The 23,462-nt window shown below is 45.1% G+C and overlaps 1 protein-coding gene across 1 annotated transcript in view; it reads right to left on the bottom strand.

Annotated features, from left to right (window-relative positions):
- LOC133526826 (unconventional myosin-IXAa-like) overlaps positions 1 to 23,462 on the bottom strand; it is a 57,960-nt gene that overhangs the window by 25,928 nt on the left and 8,570 nt on the right. Inside the window, exons 4-20 of the mRNA XM_061863625.1 lie at positions 21,907 to 22,820; positions 20,461 to 20,641; positions 19,514 to 19,653; positions 19,010 to 19,256; positions 15,062 to 15,197; positions 12,841 to 12,989; positions 12,323 to 12,427; positions 9,587 to 9,634; positions 8,973 to 9,143; positions 7,925 to 8,119; positions 6,999 to 7,246; positions 6,400 to 6,571; positions 5,520 to 5,703; positions 4,374 to 4,465; positions 3,894 to 3,974; positions 3,235 to 3,357; positions 2,102 to 2,273 (exon numbers count right to left, since the gene is read on the bottom strand). Coding sequence (XP_061719609.1) covers positions 2,102 to 2,273; positions 3,235 to 3,357; positions 3,894 to 3,974; positions 4,374 to 4,465; positions 5,520 to 5,703; positions 6,400 to 6,571; positions 6,999 to 7,246; positions 7,925 to 8,119; positions 8,973 to 9,143; positions 9,587 to 9,634; positions 12,323 to 12,427; positions 12,841 to 12,989; positions 15,062 to 15,197; positions 19,010 to 19,256; positions 19,514 to 19,653; positions 20,461 to 20,641; positions 21,907 to 22,820 — 3,358 coding nt within the window. The remainder of the gene's footprint in view (positions 1 to 2,101; positions 2,274 to 3,234; positions 3,358 to 3,893; positions 3,975 to 4,373; positions 4,466 to 5,519; positions 5,704 to 6,399; positions 6,572 to 6,998; positions 7,247 to 7,924; positions 8,120 to 8,972; positions 9,144 to 9,586; positions 9,635 to 12,322; positions 12,428 to 12,840; positions 12,990 to 15,061; positions 15,198 to 19,009; positions 19,257 to 19,513; positions 19,654 to 20,460; positions 20,642 to 21,906; positions 22,821 to 23,462) is intronic.

The following is a 23,462-nucleotide window of genomic DNA, read 5'->3' on the forward strand; positions in this document are numbered from 1 at the left end:
TTCTGCGACGAAAGAAAAACGCATGAAAACTCGAAAACACGCGTTTTCCCAAACATAAGACTAATCTAGATCGATTGTTTACCCCCAAAAACCCCCATATACCAAATTTCAGCAAAATCGTTAGAGCCGTTTCCGAGATCCCGGAAATATATATATACAAGAATTGCTCGTTTAAAGGTATAAGATAATTAGGCATTAAAACACTCGTGTGATCTTTTTAAGAAACTCACTTCGTTCGTTTCCTAAGCCCACACTCGTGTATTTTAATGCCTTTTATTATGTAGCAGTAACATAAACTACTAATATATGTTGAAAGTAAGTATAGGCGGCTGACACAATGGTAACAAAAGACAAAAGTTTTGAAAATGTAATTTTCATCATCGTCACTTGGCTGTACATTTGAGGGCCTATCGCGAACCACGTTCGACGTGTTACCTCTCTGTCGCACTTGTAAATTCGTACGTAAGTATGACAGGGAGGCAACACGTCGAACGTGGTTCGCGGTAAGCCCTCTGATGCCACCTCCATTAGTCTTTTGTACGCCGGTATAGCCTTCGACTCAATGTATAATCTACACTTTTTATGGAAACGTAGTTCCTCCTTCCCGTAGAAATATTTAACTTTCCCATCACCAAGAAAGATTATTTGCTCGCAGTTATTAGCTGCTCAATTCCTCGTTTTTTCTCTGTTACTAAGTCAGTACAGTACACATATCAAACATTTTTCACTCATTTTGAAGTCATAATAACTTTTATTCTAACAATTAAATTCATGTAATGTCCGCATCTAATTTATGTGCACGATAAACAAACAAATGAATGATTTGAAAGAAAAGACAAACAGCGCTTGCGAAGCTGAGCGGGGGGCGCGGGCGGGGCGAGGTATCTGTCGCTCACTAGGTCGGCTACGATAGGCTCCCGCGCGCCGAGCCGACATGTTGACGGACCAGTGCGGCGTGGTTATGAATTTCGCGCCTTTTTAAGTTGATTTTACTATTACAATGCAAGCTACACACAGATATTTCTACCTTTCCATAAAATGGCTGCATATATTATTTTATAGTAATAGACTTATCTCTACGGACTTTAATTCAATATTAGATCTCACAGGACAAAAAACGCATATTAATTGTAAAGCACATATCCTATTCTTCTAATTTTTTGCCTTGCCTATTAACTTAAGAATTTAGATATGATATTGTGGATTTTTCAAACTTTAATTCAATATTGACAAAATAATATGCTAATTTGAGTTTGACAAAGTAGCACGTTGATTTTTTTTCTAAAAATTTTATAGCATAAAGCCTCATACATATTATAAAAGACGATGCTTAAATTTTGTACTTTAATTCAATATTCAAAATTCATCAATAAAAATACATAAATACCTTATTTATATCTAACGCTCGTTCTAAATTTTCTTCATATATTACAAATATGCTTAAAAATATGTCCCATACCAGATACACATCACTTTTCACTCTTTAGAATTATCGAAACTTATAGGGCAAAAATCCGGTCCCACTATTGGTCTATATATTAAGTAACTTTCTGAAAGAAACCGGTATTCTAATTAACTCCATTTTATAGGCCCCTACGAGCGTGTACACTTGCCTTGGGCATGTTTATATATTGATTAGTGTTTACGATGGAAATGCGAAATGTCATAGTTTTCAATTGTTTGGTGAATTTAAATATATTGTCTGTGTTACAATAAAGCTATTAATAACTGCTTATGAACAAAAAAAACTATGCCATTAAGTTTCCTTAAATGTACATAGCCATATCCCGAACCCCGGAAGTTAGCAGAGTTAAAAAAAAAAACATTTGCAAATGCAGGGTTCACATATGAAGTACCTACTATCTACACTGTCGTCGTGATTTATCCCCGCTAAGTCCCCGCGTACTTGTACAAGTACAAGTTCAATTAGAGTTTTGAACTGTTATAGAAACAAAAGAAAGTTCCGAATTCAAAAACAAAATTTGGCCTGGGTCTTAAGAGGATTACTAAAGTAACGTTCCTTTAGGTTTTAAGATTCTTACGAGTTGTAAGTTGCAGTAACAATAATGAACAAATAGGATGCGCATAACAAATTACATACCTTATTCTTTTCAGCCATGAGATAATTTTGGTCTATCCTAAGCCAGAGGAGCTCATTGGCCAGGTCTTCGGGAGTAATCTTGTTGGGAGGGATGACCCCCTGCGGATACTTGTTCGTGGTCACACTCCAGCTCTCATCTGGGGACGATTCGTTCGCCTCCGACTGGTTTACGCTGCAAGCGACAGTAAAATGAACCCTAAACTGATAAACATAAAATCCCAATTCGTATTACATTGGGTTTGTAGTAGTCAGGCGCCAGTGACGCGATTCTATTGTTGTAATTTGTAGGTGTGTTTCCTGTGACGTGCAGACTAGATTTATTAACTGTGCTTTAGGGTTATGACTCAATGGCATACTTGGTTCCTTACAAGTCAATTATCCAGTAAAATTTGTTTACACATTCTTATCTTTTCATCACACTTGCCCGAAAAAGATCTTATTTCATGCAGGTGTATGAAGGACAAAGGCCTATTTTGTTCCCGCGGGAGTTATGGATTGTGAAAAAAATAAACTATCTCCCTAAGGAGTTATAGCATTTTTTTTTAAATATGTCACTAATTCATACAAACCTAGTAGCATAAATGAGTTTTACTTTTAAAATACTGCCGTTTGTAATTTAATATTTTTGTTTATGTTTAAAATTATTTAATTTGATTTGTTTAATAGCCGTTTAAAATATTTTTACATAATTTTCAATCATGGCTGAATGCCGAATAGGTCAGTGCCTTCGATGCCTAACCTGACAAAAAATTCCAAAATGGCGGACGAATGTTTGATATATACCGTATTTAAGAATTATTTCGCTTAAAATTTAATTTTTCGTCGCAAGTGTGATGAAAAACATTGTGTGTAACTCCGGGGGTAAGAATATTGCAAACTCGGGTCTTTAATTCCCTCGTATCAAAAATTTCACTTACCTCCCTCGTCGCACAATGTACTATTACAGTTCATGGTAAATAATACACTTGTGTATTTTTGGATGTTTCAAAATATAGATCTACGAACACAGACTTGGTGAGAAGTTGTTATGGTTAGCTATGGTATGGTTGAACATTTAAAGGCGGAGTGACTTTTTTTATTAGGTTTATAGGTTTTCTGTTTTGTACCAGCTCAGCTAGACCGGATTTTCTTACCTTGAGTTACTTTGTTTTAACGGCTGCTCTATAATATTCTGCGTTTTGGAGACTCTTCGCTTGCCATAAGTCACTTGCGTGGTAGTCGCGTCTGTGATTAGGATCTCGCGCTTTTTCTCCACACTGCCGAAAAACAAAATCAAATTGTGCTATATCTTTGATTCCTTTAAACGATGTACGAGTATTTTTAGACGAAATTGACTATATTTGAATAACATCACAAAACAAAAAGTTAGTCCCTAGATTTCGGTATAGGGCCCGTGCGCTTTGTTTTAGGGTCTGCCATCTTGTGACCTAAATTGGAATTAATAACCTGGCGTTGACGATTCAAACTTTTAAAACCAGACCCCTACAGTTCACGCTCAGTAGTGTCCAATAGCGCTAGTGACTATTTATATTGTAAGGACGCTAACAAAGAATTTCGTACTTTAACCCGCCATTATTCATCTCTATCGTACGTGTATAAATTATATTGCTGTCCCGCCCATGATTGCCAGTGGTCAATGTCACTGCAACCGCAATATATTTAAGTGCGTGCTATAGAGATAAGACATGGCGGAGGGCGGGTCAATATACGAAATTCTTCGTGCGTAGCGTTCTACTTTAGATATATGTTAAATCACATTATTTAAATCATACACCAATCAGCAATGATTTACCTCGGAATGGGCAGAGATTGCGTCACTCTTAGTTTTTCTCTCGTTTCTTTTCTCTCCGCCTCTTCTTGTATTAGCCTGTTCCTAAAACGCAACAGAGCACGTAAGATATATTCTAGGTTAGTGGCAGGGTTTATGAGTGAATGAATATCAACAAGGTTGTAGAGCTCCGAGTTATTGTCAGTCGTAAACATCGACGTCGACTCACTAATATTTGTTTGGGTCATACTCATATTTAGGAATCATTTAATACTATTTTGTTATAAAAACACGAGTTTTAATTGAACTTTAAAATTAAAATCATAGTTTTATCATCTGTATGTCACGTTTATTGTTTAAATTTCGTTATCGAAGCTATACGAAATGTAGAATAACCTATTTTGTTAACGCCCTAAACTAAGTCAGGAGCAGTTTGGAGAGGCAGAACCCTATTTATATTTTACAAAACGCAAAGTAAGGCTTAAATTGGTATGAAGTACTTACAATTGTAAATCAATAATATTCCTAATTTGGTCGATGCTTTGCCGTTTGCTGAAGCCGTCGGTCTCCGACACGATTGGCGCTTTTCGGTCATGCTGTCAACACATGGATCACGACGGTGTATATACAAATATATGCCATACAATCAAACACATCAAGTTCATTTCGTATGAATTTCATTTACTATTAGTAACAGTAATTTTAGAAGGCGTTATGAGATGAAAATTTAGTCACAATGTAGATACAGGTCGATTCACCAAAGTTAACATTATTGAATCAAGTAATACATATGTAATTTTGCATGTTAATTTACACGACATTAGGTTATTATATTACACCACAACGGCACTGATGATAATATTTAAAGTTTCACGATTTTCATACACTAAGAAAACAATAATATTCGAATTACTGTCATGCGTGTCATATGTATAATTATATTTTACGATAGATGATATTGTATATTTACTAAATTTATGTAGCTTTGGTGAATAGGCCTCCATCAAAAGTTGCATATTTTGATTTCACTAAATCTAGATTTGAACTCAAATGTTAAAATATTGATCTTATAAAGAACAAAGACAATTTCAAATCAAACTGTTAAAATTTCTTATTTACAATCACTACGTGTCTCGATACAGATACATCTCAAACTCATATATACATGTACAATCATTCCACATACTCGCACACGTCCAATATGTCCTGACGGCTTTCCACTACAACCAATTACTTTCCAATACTATACATAATACGAGTTAACGATGTTTTTTGTCGTTTATCGCTGACGTTTAAATATCACTTTCATAGTGGCGGTTAGTCAAATATAACAGTCGGCTAAGCTGGACAAAGTCGACAAGGAAATAGCATTGTTGAGAATATATTCTTCAGCAAAATACTCCTTGATAAAAATACTAACCGGCAGTGTGAATATAGAAGTCTGTAAACTGAGTGGATGCTCCAGCGGAGCCATCAGCGGGAAGTGCGTGTTAAACAAATGCACTCAACGTCACGTCGGATGCCCTGACGAACGTGGCGCTCAATGCATCTGCACGTTTCGTGCGTAAGAAAAATATTGGATACTAGTTATATCGATCGGCAAGTGGAAACCCGTCAGGCAATACCCCACAGCCTGCACACTTGCCGTACCTCAGCCGCGGGCGCGGGCAGGCGGCGCCGCTCGGGCAGGCGGCGGCGCAGCAGGCAGCCGCGCGCCGCGGCCTGGAAGGCCACCACGGAGGCCCGCAGCCGCACGTACCAGCGCCGCACGCGGCTGCCGCGGAAGAACGCCTGCAGCTTCGTGGCGGCCTCGTGCCGCGCCTGGAGCCATTGTCTGGGAACGAATAGTGTGTTAGGATGTGCAGTGCAGTATACCCAATAATATATCACCTTTGTATGTTTTTGTATGACCTTGTATACAGTAAACAATATAGGTTAGTAGTGGCCCTAGTGAAAAAGGGTACAAGTCTCTGGCAGTTTAGGTGTATAAGGGCATAAGTGTTACGTGGAACTTACACCCCTTTACACCTGCGCTGCCAGAGACTTGCCTTTTTCACTAGGGCTACAGGTATGTAGATTGCACATTTTATACAAATATATGACGAATAGAGCAATGAAATACTGAATTACAATAGGAGACTCAGCTTATTACATTAAAATAAAAAACCGCTCTGGAAAAAATATTACAATTTTTCTCATCGCTCGTACAAACGAATACTTCGAGACTACCTAAAGTAGTGAGGTGAAAGTCACACACAAACATTAAAATAAAGTTATACCGTAAAAACACGGAGGTGATATATTATTCGCCGGTACTGTACCTAAGGGTCGGTTGCTTGTCATTGACCTTTCGTATGATACTGAAAAATGTTTGCTGTTCAAAATATGAATTGAATGTTGACTAGCTTATTTTGAATGTAGGGATGCCCTGATCAGTGCTAAACCATAAATAATAAGCGGTGGCGCTCCAGCATGGAAACCAACGCTGGACTGTGATGGACGCCATAATGTGTTAGTCATGTCAGTATACCTGCAGGCGCCCTGGATGAGCAGGCTGGCGCGGCGCAGCGCGAGGAAGCGGTGGCGCTCCAGCACGGCGCGGAACCAGCGCTGGATGGTGATAATGGACGCCATGATCTGCTGGTGCAGCTTGTACTCCAGCTTCGTCTGCTCGCTCTCGCGCATGAAGATCTTGGTCGCACCTGTGTCCGAAAGAAATTTGTTTTGATTGATGATGATGCAGTGAATTGTAAAACTAATCCAAACTTTTTCAACTTCAGTGTTACACGGCGAAATGTGTTTCTTTACTTGTGGCTTTTCTAGTGCCCTAAATAGAAATATTATTATTAATATAATCGATTGACAAAAAAACCAAAATACACGTTTTATAGCTGCTTATACTTTTTCTAAAATCTACGATTGTCAATCGTCATTAATTAAAGGGTACGGAAGTTATTCTAATACCGTTTTCGCGTAGCAGCATGGGTTGTGGTAGCTGTCTTCACGGACCCATAAAAAACATCCATGCCCAACGGTATTTTACAACCAGAATATTTTTTATTACGAACGATATTTCGATATTAAATATTTAAATTAATTTGTTGCGTAAATGTGCAGCTAACAACTTACCGAGCTGATAATTATCTCTATCCAAGTTCAACTTGGCCAGAAAGTGCCTAACATCAATCTGCGAGCTAAGCAGCCCCTTCGGCAGCAGTATCCGGTACAGCTGTATGAATTCTTCATAGGTCAGCCGGACGTTGTATCCGGCCTGCCGGATCCGGACCGTCTCCAGCATGCCCGTGTATCGCAGCTGACGTTGGACGGTTTCCTCGTCGAACACGTTTGGGACTTTGTCGCTGTTGGACTTTATACATCTGTGGGGCGAAGGATAAATAAAGATGTGGTGTATGGTAGACTTAACAGGCGATAGTAAATTTGGTTTTCGAAAAGGATTCGATTATATTTTTTGCTGTGTTTTTGAATAAGTGGCGGTTAAGTGGAAAATGATACAAATTAACACGACGCCAGTACCCAATAAAAATAATGTGTTAATTTGCATTACGTAAGTTACGTAGATGTATAGTATTTAATCATTTAAGTCTTTAAACGTAATTCTCTAATATTAAATTTACTCTTTTAAAATAAACCATTTATTTATATTATAATATAGTAGACAAAATTGAAACTAAAAAAAGAATGACTTATATAATAAATTACAAATAAATAAAAACTAACTTAAAACTAACAAAAAAAGTCTCCCAAATCTGTTCCCTGCGGAAGGACTCTTTTTAGACACGATGTAGGAAATTCAAACACGTCATGCGTTTTGTATTGTCACAAGAACAATGCAATGAGGTATGTAATGACAGAGGTGTTTCAATTTTCTTGTTTGTACATGGCGACCCTGCGAGGACGTTCGTCCTAGCTTTTTATGATTTATACCCTCAGCTTTGTGAAATATGCATATTTCGGAATATTAGAACTGTGTAAGATTTTCCTGGTAGGGTCGCCATGTACGAAGCTACTCTCCAGTTCCTCGGATTAGTCATTACCTGATGAAAAAGGGGTTGGCCTGGTTGAGCGTCTCCATGAGCGCGGCGAGCGAGTGCTGGAACTGCGCGGCCACGGTGAGCGGCTGCTTCCTCTTGCCCGCTAGCGCCGCGGTCCTCCCTGCGACGGTCTTGACGGACTGCAGGTTCTTGAGCCCCTTCTTGGCGCGCTCGCGCGGCCTGAACGACTTGTATTTCCTGTAACGCTATGCCGATTCAGTACGGGTATCGGAGTAGGGGTGCATGCACATACAGTGATAGTGTACCGAATATACATTGAAGGTCAGTGAGGAATAAATGTGTTTTAAAAATTGTTGGCGTGTTTAAGAAATAAAAAACGGCAGGAACATAGGGTAGCTAATGTAGCTATGCCTAATGATAAAATGATAATTATTCAAAAATACACCGAAACGATTGCTTGACAATTTTTTTTTCTTTTACTTCAAAAGTTTATATTCGCGAATTCGGTTATGCAAAATTTACGAAAATAGCAGCAACGGACTTATTATCATATGTTAATTAAATATAGGGCAAATAGATGACTTTGAAAACACATTTATTTAGCTTAAATACCCAAAATTGTTTACAGAAATCCGCTGGTACCCTGGATAGAAACGAGTTATCACATTGAAACACAAAATGCACGGAAAATTAAAACCCATAGCCGACACCGGAAAACAAGAGCAAGTGTAGATCCCCCAACCAATAGCTGCGAATTCATCAAACAAAATCGTCAAACCGAAAAGATGGCAGTGTAAAAGTTTGTAATAACTGTAATAAGTTAAAGATAAATACGACGTTCTATTCTAAGACAAAACGAGATAAAAGTACTAAAATACTACAGAGGCTTTGTCAAAAAAAGTATAATAATCTGTTCATGCGGCAAGCAAAATTTATTAAAAAGTGAAAACTATGAATGTGTAAGAGAATCGTAAATCATTGAAGTGGGAAAGCGATCTTGTTCCGTTCCGGCCGCCGGACGTTTGTTTGATGAACGCTGAAGTGCGAGACAGACAGAGAGCGGGCATAAAGTCGGAGACACCGCACGTACATAACGATCTGGCTGGCGCGCTGCATGACGTCGGTGTCGTCAAACGTGCGCTCGTCCCGCTCGCGCTCGAGGCGGCGCGTGCGGGTCTCGGCGAGTCTGTAATTTTTTGTCCCTTTCCCCCCGAGTCTCGGAGGCGGCTCGGCGCGCGTGACGGCGGGCGTGCGCGGCGTTCTGCACGCGGTGACGGTGGAAGGAAATGACGATTATAAAATTAATGAAACAGAAAATCTATATAAATTAAAATCTGATTAAAGTGTGAGTAGTATTGCTTCGCGCATGCATTACTGGTGCCGATTAAGAGTGATTATATGCGCAGGATCTACGGGTGTGGTGATTATGATACTGGAAAGTCGATCCAAATGGACGTTAGAGCGTCAGGCTGTGTTTAAAGCGTCGAGATTCAAAATGGGTCTGCGTAGAAGCTTTAAGCTAACGCAATTGTAGATTTTCAGGATAAAGTGTCTACTAAAACTGGGACGGTCACTATATACTATCTAAACACAGCCTCTAGATAAAGAGAAAGGGGTGACTAGGTTTACCAGAGGTAAAAACGACGTCCATGCGTTTAGAGTGCACATAGAACAAATATAAGCATGCCTCGGTCGGTCACTTACGCAATGCGGTTGATTGCGAGATTGATTGACGACACTGTCGCCAGTTGGCTGATCAACAAGACACATTTCATTACGTCACAATATTGCATAAGCTTACAATACTTATATAATTACACTATATATTTGAAAACATTTATTTTCATCGGGTTTCAGACATGCTTATAACATTTTAAATGGGGCGCGCGCGTCTAAATCTAAATCGTTGCGATTAGCTGCCAGTTAAAATGTTATCATGTTAGACATTGATCAGTTGCAAGTTAGTTTTGGATATTTGATGGCTCTGTACCCTTATATTGTTATAGTCCTTCCGTTTTAAGCTGAACTTCATATTACAATAATGTACTTGTGAAAACATTCTTACTCTGTGTGTATTCGATTATTTTGTTGTAACTTAGATTTCATTGCGTTTAAGTTTCGTTATGTGTAAATGGTTTCGTTTTACGTTTTCATTTTAAGTTTATATAGATTTGAAAATTTATGATCATTTGTAACAGTTCTTATGCTGTTTATTATTTTAACTGGTATGTTTTAACAATAGTGAAAGCAATAAAATCGGAGGACTACAAAGGCTAGGGAGGGTATTTTTCAGCGGCGGGATGTCACATGAATTTGGAAGCAAGCCGAAACATTTAATTTTTTTAACCCTCCCCTAGTCTAGCATTGTGAAATGTCCACCAGGTCCTGTAAGTCTCACAGGTTTTCTGCCTTTTTGGGTGTGCGATATCGCGTCCGTGGGAATCGGAGTAAACCTTTCTACCGATTCGATTTAGAATTCGCGGGGCCGAAGGGATTAAGGGAACAAGTGCCTGGTCTCGGCAAGCCTACGGGAACAGTGAGTCCCGCCAATGGGGCTACTAAAATCACCTGAGAAGTTCAGAGGAGGCGAGCGAGCCGCGCGGCCGCGAGTCCCGCCTGTGCTTCCCCGCCTCTAGTGACGCGAGGGTGGTTCTGGAAGGACATACAACGCGGAAATAAAATAACTTACAACCTGATTTTTATTATTGTATACAATTGCTATAAAAATAAAGCTTTCGACCGTAAACCGTGTTATCGGAACGTTAGTATTTTTTTTGTTTCGTTGGAAACTAGATGTAACTAGGGGACGTCGCAGTTCGATGAGTTATGTGGTGTTTTTCTGTCGTCGTGTTAAAATGTTGTAGATAAACTCGGCTACAAACAGTGTACTTAAAATTTACGACCGTAATTGAAATGAATCAGGTTTTCAGATATTTTAATTACACGTCGTACATCGTTTCTAAGCGCAGCGGTGTCCGGGTGAACGGCTCCGAGTCCGATGAAATGTGGAGTTTCAACAGATTTCAAGTAACGTTTTATCACGCAACAGATAACGTGGAACTTACCGTCGGGCGGGTACTATTGTATTTATACATAAGGAGCACAATAAATACTTACATATTTATTTCTATACCTACGAAGAAATCTGTTATTTTTGATTAATTGTCGCGTTCTATTAATTTTCGTCACACTCGTTGTTAAACATGAGCTGGTCTCTTTTTCTTTCGGTGAGCGGGACCTCGTTAGCATTAGCGCGTGCACGTCTCGCGCTTGGCCAGATGAGACTAAAGGTAACTGTACGTCATAAGGTAAGTACTTCAATTTTGGAACGCCTATTACCTATGTCGAGTTAGTTATAATAAATGATTGATAGCGACAGTGAAGTGACAATTGGCGAACATGAGTGGTGTGGCGGAAGGAAGACACTGACACCGCCGCCCCGCCTCCAGGCACGCGGAGTACCCTCTGCAACGCGTTACATACATGTACACTGACCCGAGCGCGGCGTCGTGCGCGGCGGGCGCGGCGCGCGGGCCCCGGGCGCCGTCCGCGCGCAGCCCGCGGTGCCGCCGCCCCGCCTCCAGGCACGCGGAGTACCCTCTGCAACGCGTTACATACATGTACACTGACCCGAGCGCGGCGTCGTGCGCGGCGGGCGCGGCGCGCGGGCCCCGGGCGCCGTCCGCGCGCAGCCCGCGGTGCCGCCGCCCCGCCTCCAGGCACGCGGAGTACCCTCTGCAACGCGTTACATACATGTACACTGACCCGAGCGCGGCGTCGTGCGCGGCGGGCGCGGCGCGCGGGCCCCGGGCGCCGTCCGCGCGCAGCCCGCGGTGCCGCCGCCCCGCCTCCAGGCACGCGGAGTACCCTCTGCAACGCGTTACATACATGTACACTGACCCGAGCGCGGCGTCGTGCGCGGCGGGCGCGGCGCGCGGGCCCCGGGCGCCGTCCGCGCGCAGCCCGCGGTGCCGCCGCCCCGCCTCCAGGCACGCGGAGTACCCTCTGCAACGCGTTACATACATGTACACTGACCCGAGCGCGGCGTCGTGCGCGGCGGGCGCGGCGCGCGGGCCCCGGGCGCCGTCCGCGCGCAGCCCGCGGTGCCGCCGCCCCGCCTCCAGGCACGCGGAGTACCCTCTGCAACGCGTTACATACATGTACACTGACCCGAACGCGGCGTCGTGCGCGGCGGGCGCGGCGCGCGGGCCCCGGGCGCCGTCCGCGCGCAGCCCGCGGTGCCGCCGCCCCGCCTCCAGGCACGCGGAGTACCCTCTGCAACGCGTTACATACATGTACACTGACCCGAGCGCGGCGTCGTGCGCGGCGGGCGCGGCGCGCGGGCCCCGGGCGCCGTCCGCGCGCAGCCCGCGGTGCCGCCGCCCCGCCTCCAGGCACGCGGAGTACCCTCTGCAACGCGTTACATACATGTACACTGACCCGAGCGCGACGTCGTGCGCGGCGGGCGCGGCGCGCGGGCCCCGGGCGCCGTCCGCGCGCAGCCCGCGGTGCCGCCGCCCCGCCTCCAGGAACGCGAAGTACCCTCTGCAACACGTTACATACATCTACACTATACGGCCAAAATCACGCCTAAATCGATCAATAAAAAAAAAACTGACTACAAAACGTAATGCTTTCATTTTATAGTTTTCATAGACGGCTCTACTTCACCAAATGCACTATGGATAAATAGCCGAACCACTTGTTACATGCCTACATTATTCTTACACCGAAACTTCCTTCAATTCCTTATAAATGTCATGAACTAAACTGATTTCCATATTACAATACACTTCACTGACTGTCAGACTTAGTGCATCAGGTCCAAAAAGGAATCCAAACAATTGAAAATATAAGGACTTTAATTTTCTGAACATACATTTTCCAAATGTCTTCCAAAGGATTTTTTATAAGTAAGATAAAAGCGCAAACGAAAACTAGTAGATTTAATGACATACCTGAAGAAAGCTCGAACTATGGCCCATCGGAACACAGCAACGGGGTCCACGCCGACCAGCTCGCGAACGAACGCAAGCGACGAGTTCTTCAACACGCTCACGATGTCCTGCCGCATCAGATCTAAATTCTTCTCGCGCATTGCTGTCGCCTGTTAATACACATTGCCTGAGTACCGAAGGAAGCCAGTTTTACAGTAAGGCGCAGAACCCACGTAGCGCCGCGCGGAGGACCAGTGCCACACGGCTAAGTGAGTTCTACACCTAATTAAAATTAGGCGGACACTTAAATTCGGGGATTGTCATTAAACTGTCAACCAGTGGTATAATAGTACATTACGATATAAGTGCGAAAAATGGCAAGTGGCGATAAATTAAAACACGACCGAAGGGAGTGCTTTAAATCGACTCGAGTTGCGAATTACCTATTCGCACATGTATCGTACAACGTTTTACAGTACATATGGCCCTTTAAATGTTCGACACAGTAACGTAATATGCTAATTTTCGCACTAGTGCGGTAAAGTAGCACCATATGTACTGTAAATTAAATTAAATACGAGGGTGGCAAAGCAGGCAAAATACCACAAACCCTTGGCCTCAGACGGGCTTCAATTTGGCAGACAGGTCACGACGATTGGACGGATTTACCACGGGCTTCAATTAATATAGTGTCAAATTGTCATAGTTTTGTTTGCTCATAAAAAAATCTTATAAAATAAAACTACGTACATTTATCTGGCTCAGGAACGCTTCGGCCCCAGTTTCATTTCGTCATCTCCATAAATCGTCCGCAGTGTTATGTCGTCACCCTACAATTCCTAATTCGTAACCTTCCTAACTCGTCCACTTTCTTATATCGTCAATACCCCATTTTGTCTAAATTCCTATTTTGACCATAGTGCCAACTCGTCCAATATCTGATATCGTCAATATACCATTTTTGTCTACGTTCCTATTTCGACCAAAGTGTTTTATTTTATGTTTTATTTTCACACTTTCATTTTGACTTCGAAAAAAATATTTGACTGACTTTGACGACTCCGTCGATTCTAAAACCATAGCGAGCATCCAAAAGTCCCAAGCCTAACTATTACTATGCTATGTAGTTGACGAGTTGGCACTGTGGTCTAAATAGGAATGTTGACGAGTAAGCACTATGGACGAATTAGGAGTGTTGACGAATCGGCACTGTAGTCTAATTAGGAATATAACCAAGTTACTACAGTGGCCCACGTAAGAAAGCGGGCGAGATAAGAAAGTGACGATATAGGAATGCTGGCGAATCGGAACAGTAGACCAAATGCGAATGAGAACTACTTAAGAAGTTGACGAAATGAAACTGAGGCCGAAGCGGTCCTGAGCCATTTATCTCAACATTTTATAATATTTCCGTGCACATAGTGTCGAATTAATATACTGTATACAATTCAAATGTACGTGAAAATAATTATTATCTTTTTACGCCACTGTTCGGAAATGTGGCAATAGATGGTCTAAAACCAAGCTTGAAAGCACCTGAACCACCACTACTACAATATTTCATTGTTATCATCATGTCATTGGTGATGGTAAAAGGTCTTTTACTGGCGCAACTTGTCCCTTCAAAAATAAAATAAGGTAATTTATAGGACCAATTACTTGTTAAAAAAAAAATAAACGTCAAAACCATTCAGTTCACGTTTAAGGCGTTTTTACTTTTGTAGCTGTTTGTGGTTTTTTAGCAAAAACGTTTCTATCGTTGGAAGCAAACAACAGAAAAACGCCTCTTAAAAGTGATAAAAAAAGTAAAATAAGGCGTAATCGGAAAATACTTACGGAATCGGATAGTGTAAATTGTATTTGGCAAAAAAAAAAAATACAAGAAACCACATATCTACGCTATAAAAATGAGTTCTTTTAGTGAAGATAATATAAATGTTCCTGCCAAAAATACATTGATTTCTTTTAACAATTGTCCTCACGCCAATATAAATATTAATTTCTATTAAAGTACTTATTGTTATGCAAATGTTTTCTTATTTCCTCGCAATAGTTCGCTAAAGATGGACTCGTATTATTTGAGGGCCCCCACTAACGTGTCGGTCCTCAAACTCACTCGTCCATCTTTGAGCGGTTTTCCGGCCTCTCCTACAATGTATTATTGCATTCGTGATATTAAAATGCAAAACATCACGAGCAACCATTTAAACAAAAACTAAAATATCAGTGAAAGGAAGGTAACCTGGTATTTAACCCTGCCGGCGTAGTGCCGCACTACGAATGCCGGTTCCCGCCGCTGCGGCTTCTCATAGAAGGGATTGTCTTCGTGCACGGAGTTGAACTTTTGTAGCAGCGTGTCGTTTGTCGCCCACGGGAAACTGGAAATAAAAAATACAACGCTTTGATCGATTTGTTACACAGTTTGTATACTTTTTCAACTTTCAAGTGGCATCTGTCAAATGTGTTTAAAGTAAAAATAGTTTCTGTCATCACATTGACATATACATAGGGCAGCGTACCTCCACCTTCCATAGTGCAGCGTACAAACGATTTGTAGAATTCGTCAGATTTTGTTCAACACCGAACTACAATGAACATACTTCACTATAAATAAATGCATAGTTTCTTGCCGCCTTTAAAATGTGTCAAATTTATCATCAGCTTATTCAACCACCTCTGACAGCTCTACTCTTGCCCGCCTGCGACTTTACAAACATTCCATAGCCGCGGGCGACGTTAGAACGACCGACAGCTTACCCTCATGTGACCTCTCACTCGTAATAGCAATACCTGCTGGAACACTCACTTGCACCGGTCGTCCAGCACGCACAGCAGGCCGCCCGGCTTGCCCTCGATGAGCTGCAGGCAGCCCGTGTTGTCTGAGAAGCCGATGTCCGTCCACCGGATGCCCTCCCGCCGGTACTCCTGCTCGTACTGGAACACTCACTTGCACTGGTAGTCCAGCACGCAGAGCAGGCCGCCCGGCTTGCCCTCGATGAGCTGCAGGCAGCCCGTGTTGTCTGAGAAGCCGATGTCCGTCCACCGGATGCCCTCCCGCCGGTACTCCTGCTCGTACTGGAACACTCACTTGCACTGGTAGTCCAGCACGCAGAGCAGGCCGCCCGGATTGCCCTCGATGAGCTGCAGGCAGCCCGTGTTGTCCGAGAAGCCGATGTCTGTCCACCGGATGCCCTCCCGCCGGTACTCCTGCTCGTACTGGAACACTCACTTGCACTGGTCGTCCAGCACGCACAGCAGGGCGCCCGGCTTGCCCTCGATGAGCTGCAGGCAGCCCGTGTTGTCCGAGAAGCCGATGTCCGTCCACCGGATGCCCTCCCGCCGGTACTCCTGCTCGTACTGGAACACTCACTTGCACTGGTAGTCCAGCACGCAGAGCAGGCCGCCCGGATTGCCCTCGATGAGCTGCAGGCAGCCCGTGTTGTCTGAGAAGCCGATATCCGTCCACCGGATGCCCTCCCGCCGGTACTCCTGCTCGTACTGGAACACTCACTTGCACTGGTCGTCCAGCACGCACAGCAGGCCGCCCGGCTTGCCCTCGATGAGCTGCAGGCAGCCTGTGTTGTCTGAGAAGCCGATATCCGTCCACCGGATACCCTCCCGCCGGTACTCCTGCTCGTACTGGAACACTCACTTGCACTGGTCGTCCAGCACGCACAGCAGGCCGCCCGGCTTGCCCTCGATGAGCTGCAGGCAGCCCGTGTTGTCTGAGAAGCCGATGTCCGTCCACCGGATGCCCTCCCGCCGGTACTCCTGCTCGTACTGGAACACTCACTTGCACTGGTAGTCCAGCACGCAGAGCAGGCCGCCCGGATTGCCCTCGATGAGCTGCAGGCAGCCCGTGTTGTCCGAGAAGCCGATGTCTGTCCACCGGATGCCCTCCCGCCGGTACTCCTGCTCGTACTGGAACACTCACTTGCACTGGTCGTCCAGCACGCACAGCAGGGCGCCCGGCTTGCCCTCGATGAGCTGCAGGCAGCCCGTGTTGTCCGAGAAGCCGATGTCCGTCCACCGGATGCCCTCCCGCCGGTACTCCTGCTCGTACTGGAACACTCACTTGCACTGGTAGTCCAGCACGCAGAGCAGGCCGCCCGGATTGCCCTCGATGAGCTGCAGGCAGCCCGTGTTGTCTGAGAAGCCGATATCCGTCCACCGGATGCCCTCCCGCCGGTACTCCTGCTCGTACTGGAACACTCACTTGCACTGGTCGTCCAGCACGCACAGCAGGCCGCCCGGCTTGCCCTCGATGAGCTGCAGGCAGCCTGTGTTGTCTGAGAAGCCGATATCCGTCCACCGGATACCCTCCCGCCGGTACTCCTGCTCGTACTGGAACACTCACTTGCACTGGTCGTCCAGCACGCACAGCAGGCCGCCCGGCTTGCCCTCGATGAGCTGCAGGCAGCCCGTGTTGTCTGAGAAGCCGATATCCGTCCACCGGATGCCCTCCCGCCGGTACTCCTGCTCGTACTGGAACACTCACTTGCACTGGTCGTCCAGCACGCACAGCAGGCCGCCCGGCTTGCCCTCGATGAGCTGCAGGCAGCCCGTGTTGTTCGAGAAGCCGATGTCCGTCCACCGGATGCCCTCCCGCCGGTACTCCTGCTCGTACTGGAACACTCACTTGCACTGGTCGTCCAGCACGCACAGCAGGGCGCCCGGCTTGCCCTCGATGAGCTGCAGGCAGCCCGTGTTGTCCGAGAAGCCGATGTCCGTCCACCGGATGCCCTCCCGCCGGTACTCCTGCTCGTACTGGAACACTCACTTGCACTGGTAGTCCAGCACGCAGAGCAGGCCGCCCGGATTGCCCTCGATGAGCTGCAGGCAGCCCGTGTTGTCTGAGAAGCCGATATCCGTCCACCGGATGCCCTCCCGCCGGTACTCCTGCTCGTACTGGAACACTCACTTGCACTGGTCGTCCAGCACGCACAGCAGGCCGCCCGGCTTGCCCTCGATGAGCTGCAGGCAGCCCGTGTTGTCTGAGAAGCCGATATCCGTCCACCGGATACCCTCCCGCCGGTACTCCTGCTCGTACTGGAACACTCACTTGCACTGGTCGTCCAGCACGCACAGCAGGCCGCCCGGCTTGCCCTCGATGAGCTGCAGGCAGCCCGTGTTGTTCGAGAAGCCGATGTCCGTCCACCGGATGCCCTCCCGCCGGTACTCCTGCTCGTACTGGAACACTCACTTGCACTGGTCGTCCAGCACGCACAGCAGGCCGCCCGGCTTGCCCTCGATGAGCTGCAGGCAGCCCGTGTTGTCTGAGAAGCCGATATCCGTCCACCGGATGCCCTCCCGCCGGTACTCCTGCTCGTACTGGAACACTCACTTGCACTGGTCGTCCAGCACGCACAGCAGGCCGCCCGGCTTGCCCTCGATGAGCTGCAGGCAGCCCGTGTTGTTCGAGAAGCCGATGTCCGTCCACCGGATGCCCTCCCGCCGGTACTCCTGCTCGTACTGGAACACTCACTTGCACTGGTCGTCCAGCACGCACAGCAGGCCGCCCGGCTTGCCCTCGATGAGCTGCAGGCAGCCCGTGTTGTCTGAGAAGCCGATGTCCGTCCACCGGATGCCCTCCCGCCGGTACTCCTGCTCGTACTGGAACACTCACTTGCACTGGTAGTCCAGCACGCAGAGCAGGCCGCCCGGATTGCCCTCGATGAGCTGCAGGCAGCCCGTGTTTTCTGAGAAGCCGATATCCGTCCACCGGATGCCCTCCTGCCGGTACTCCTGCTCGTACTGGAACACTCACTTGCACTGGTCGTCCAGCACGCACAGCAGGCCGCCCGGCTTGCCCTCGATGAGCTGCAGGCAGCCCGTGTTGTCTGAGAAGCCGATATCCGTCCACCGGATGCCCTCCCGCCGGTACTCCTGCTCGTACTGGAACACTCACTTGCACTGGTCGTCCAGCACGCACAGCAGGCCGCCCGGCTTGCCCTCGATGAGCTGCAGGCAGCCCGTGTTGTTCGAGAAGCCGATGTCCGTCCACCGGATGCCCTCCCGCCGGTACTCCTGCTCGTACTGGAACACTCACTTGCACTGGTCGTCCAGCACGCACAGCAGGCCGCCCGGCTTGCCCTCGATGAGCTGCAGGCAGCCCGTGTTGTTCGAGAAGCCGATGTCCGTCCACCGGATGCCCTCCCGCCGGTACTCCTGCTCGTACTGGAACACTCACTTGCACTGGTCGTCCAGCACGCACAGCAGGCCGCCCGGCTTGCCCTCGATGAGCTGCAGGCAGCCCGTGTTGTCTGAGAAGCCGATATCCGTCCACCGGATGCCCTCCCGCCTGTACTCCTCCTGTTCGTATTTGAACACGTGCTGGTTGAAGTAGTACTGCAGGTGCTCGTTGGCGTAGTTGATACAAAGCTGCTCGAAGCTGTTGCTGGGACCGAAGTCTTCGAAACCGAATATGTCTAGGACGCCTGAAATTGTAACATTACATTGAATCAATAATCACACCTTGAAACAGCTAGTGCATAATTAAAATACAATTCTTTGAAACCGATCAAAAACCAAGATCTTTATCCCCTCGCGAGGCAAACTCCAGCCTGACACCTTTTTTTGGCAGAAATTATAGTGAGTTTTTGGACCCAAAACTCATAAACATTTCTGCTTAGGCTGTGAAGTGCCAGCGACATTTTCATTAAATGAGGAGACTTTTGTGACCTATGCAACATACCGATACTGTGCCCCTGGTGCTCCCGCAGCGTATCCTTCTTGGAAAGCAGCGCGTGGTTGACCTGCATGACGATCCAGTCGAACAGCGCGCCGTACAGGCATTTGGCCATTGCATCGCGAGTCGCTATAGCTTCTCCCATTCTGGAAGAGGAAAATTATTCTTTTAATAATGTGCTGTACGTTGAATGTCTAGAACAGAACGGAATATGATTCGAACAAAGGGTAAGAGAACTAAGTTTTTGGCAAAAAATTCATTTTTGGTACAAGCTTTTATTGCTGGGTGTACTTTTTTTTCCACAGGCAACTCTCATCAAGACACTTCAAAAAACCCCAAACACAATTAGGTTGCGTTGTTTTATCACAGAGTTCCTATGGCTACCTCCTGTCTCCATCATCAGATCAGCTTGATGGTACCATAATGTTCACCCGACTTACATACGTATGCAAATTTTCAGCTTCATCGGAAACCAGGAAGTGGGTCAAATTTTACTTGCAAGATTTGTCCCATACATACTAACAGGGCAAGTTAAATAAAAGCTTGTAAAAGGAAGAAAATAACGTTAAATTAGCAACTATGCCGTCGAGTGTCATGAAGTACTAATGTCGCAGTTACGGTACCTACTGCTTTACAGCTTTCGTATAAATCGTTTGATCGAGCTATAGAATAAAGGCGGGATTTCACCAGTCTGCGGCATAAGTATATTCAGTACGAAAATGCTTGTGCCGCACACTGGTGGAATCCCGCCTTTAAACTAACTTTTAAAATTAGCTTAGTGGTAGCTGCTCGAGTTAGTGCTGGTATAACAGATTAGGGAACTGTGTTTCTATCTCTGCAACTTATTAGGTTAGAATAGTTCCGTTTTATTTGAGTCCAGAAGATACACGTTGATACAATGTGATATGCAATAAAGATTATGAGATGAGAAGTTTGAACGCCCATAATTATACCTATAGTTGATGACAAGCGTCTCGCCCGAGGCGCGCGCGCGCTTGGACGTGAGGGCAGCCAGTAACGTCTCCTGCTTGACGCGCAGCAGCGACGAGATCAGCGACACCACCTCGGGGTTGCGCACGCCCACCGCCTCGTCGTGGTGATATGATTTGCGCTGAGGTTGGAACTCGACATTGCCTGGAAATCATCATCATCAAACGATCATCATTCATTATATCGTAATCTACGATTTGCAGTCGGGTGGCCATTTAAATATGGAATGTAACTGCCCTCTAGAAGATTCAAATCCCTTTGACACTAGTAAATCTTGCCCCGCCTCCAGCCAGACAGCCAGCAAGGAGATCGTTGAATTTAGTAACAACTAATAATAACAGACTTCCATAGTTCAGTGCCTTCCAAAGTACCCAGTAAATAGGGTATTCCATGCTGCTGCTGCGATTGGGATGGAAGCTACGAGTACTACCCTACCACTTAACTTGGTTGATGAGGAAAGTGATAACTTAGTTTGGAAATATCTCTGGTTTACATTATTAAATTTATGGTTACTGACAGTAGTAGGTTGCTAAACCATATATCAGTACAGTAGTTATATATGTTGGAGTAACTAAGTGATATTATTATTGGAAGCAATATAAATTTCACATACAATACATCCTTGAATCTTTTTACAAATGTTAGCGATATGTAACTCATACTGCCTGCTTAGCAGTAGGAAGGCTTCTTAAGTTCTTAACAAACGGATTAAATTGGTTGCGTCTTATCCGCGACCTTCAAGAAAGGGATCAAATTAAACGGAACAATTTACGACTAGCATTCTAGGAATAAATCACTTCGAATAATAGCTGAAACATATAAATTTGTTGACCTCTTTTCTATTTACATTTCAGTTTCGCTGAAGCGTATTTTCCTCAGTAAGTGATAAAAATAGTCTGTTTATTATTATGTACAATGCCACACCTTGAAATGACTTTGAACCAAATATTTTAACTCAATATTTATAATTTTTCATAGCAATTATCTCATCAACATGTAACAAACTTGACAAATGCATTATTAAACGATACTGCGCCTTAATTTCATATTGAAGCATTAACTAATTACAATTACTTTTATTGTAATAATAGCCAAGTAATAAAGTGAGAAATCAAGGGTCAATAAACTAATTCGTGTGTTAATGATACCTTGAACTCATTGCAGATATCGTTAAGTATGTATTTTCGAGTAAGCGATTATTAAAGGAGTTATCTATTTTTATCTCACAGATAGGCAAAACACGCGTGGATAATGAAAGATTAAATCAGTCATGTTGATTTGGATTGACAGAAAAGAAAAATTATAAGGAATTTGAATTTTGGTACATAATCGTAAATTTAGTTTTGTCATTATCGGGCTAAAATGGTCAGCGTGCTTATAATTCAAGAATCACGAAACTGGAAACATACCTAGAAGCAGAACCGCAGACAGGACAGCGAAGAGTCTTCTCTGTTTGTCCATGGTGAAGCCAACCATCTCCATGGACTGCTTGAGGCGCGAGAACTCGTACTGCTCGTCCACACCCGGCACCACGCTGCAGCCCGTGCGCGACAGGTAGTGATACTTGTCCACACTGAGCAAATGCAGTTGCTCCCTCTCCTGCTCCGATGCACCCGCCAACAAGTAGTAAAACACATGATAATTCCGCTCGTTGCGCCCCTGACTGCATATCCTAGACTTCTCCAGCAGATACTTTTGCACAACGGCTCCATGAACCATGCCATTCTCCTTATAATTTACTTGGATGAACTTCCCGAAACGACTGGAGTTGTTGTTGTGGGCAGTTTTTGCGTTGCCGAACGCCTCTAACACCGGCCCCGCGCTTAATATCGTTTGCTCGACGCCGCTGCCGTGTGAACCCTTCTGACTGAGCGCCGTCAAATGATGTAGCAAGAAATTCGTACTCTCTGTTTTCCCGGAACCACTTTCTCCACTAATCACTATACACTGGTTGTTTCTCTCGCGGACCATATGATGGTAAGCTGCGTCGGCGACCGCGAAAATGTGCGGCGGAAGACTGGACCCTATCCTCTTATTCTGATATAGCTTCACATACTTCGGGTTGTAGATAGGATAGAATTTGAAAGGATTGAGAGCTATTAATATAGAACCAACGTATGTGTAAATGTATCCGGCCGCAAATCTCGCTCTCAAGTTATCTAATAGTGTCTGTTCATTTAATTCCGGTAGCTGGCATAGGTCTGGATATTCGCGGTCTTTCGGCTGATATAGAAACCTCTGGAAGTAGTCTTTTATTAGCTGCGGGTCGACCGAAAAGTTCTCCATCCACGGTTCGTCTGGTATTTTCTCACGCAGGTAGAACCTAAAAATAGATATAGAAAATATTAGTTATCTCAGTTGAGTGATCATGAAAGGCCGATATAAAGATTTGATTTACTTATGAGTCATAAGAGCGGGATGAAGTCTAAACATTTGTGTTTCAGAATATTTTTAGTCGTTTAGCGGCGACTTTCAGTCGCGGGCGCTCGGGCAGGAAGGAATACGCGTTATCGGCGCGGAGCAGGATACATGCGTCACCGCCTGACATTAAATTATCCTCAAATCACTGTTGGACTTGTTCCTTTAAAACCCCGTACGACTTTAAAAGAGCGCTTAATTATTAGGCTTCATTAAGGTGCTCATACTCATCGGGACCATATACAGAGATTAATTACTATAATTAGTGAGTATGAATCATACCTAGACATTGTCGACATTGCTCCGGTATAAATAGTGTCGCGGCGACAAAGCGATTAAACAAACAGATACATAAACAAAACTGTAGTTATGCAAAAGCGTGTAAGCAAGGTCTCTTGAACGCACGCACTTGCGCGGTTATTATTGTGGGCCATGATTGTGCGCGGCTCCGGCAGCACTGCAATTACAGCGCGTTAATGGGGAAAATGTTCACATTTTACTAACTTCAGGACAAATAGCTATTAAACATGGAATTTATTTATAATGG

This window comes from Cydia pomonella, chromosome 17, assembly GCF_033807575.1.
Source record: "Cydia pomonella isolate Wapato2018A chromosome 17, ilCydPomo1, whole genome shotgun sequence".
Lineage (NCBI taxonomy): Eukaryota > Metazoa > Arthropoda > Insecta > Lepidoptera > Tortricidae > Cydia > Cydia pomonella.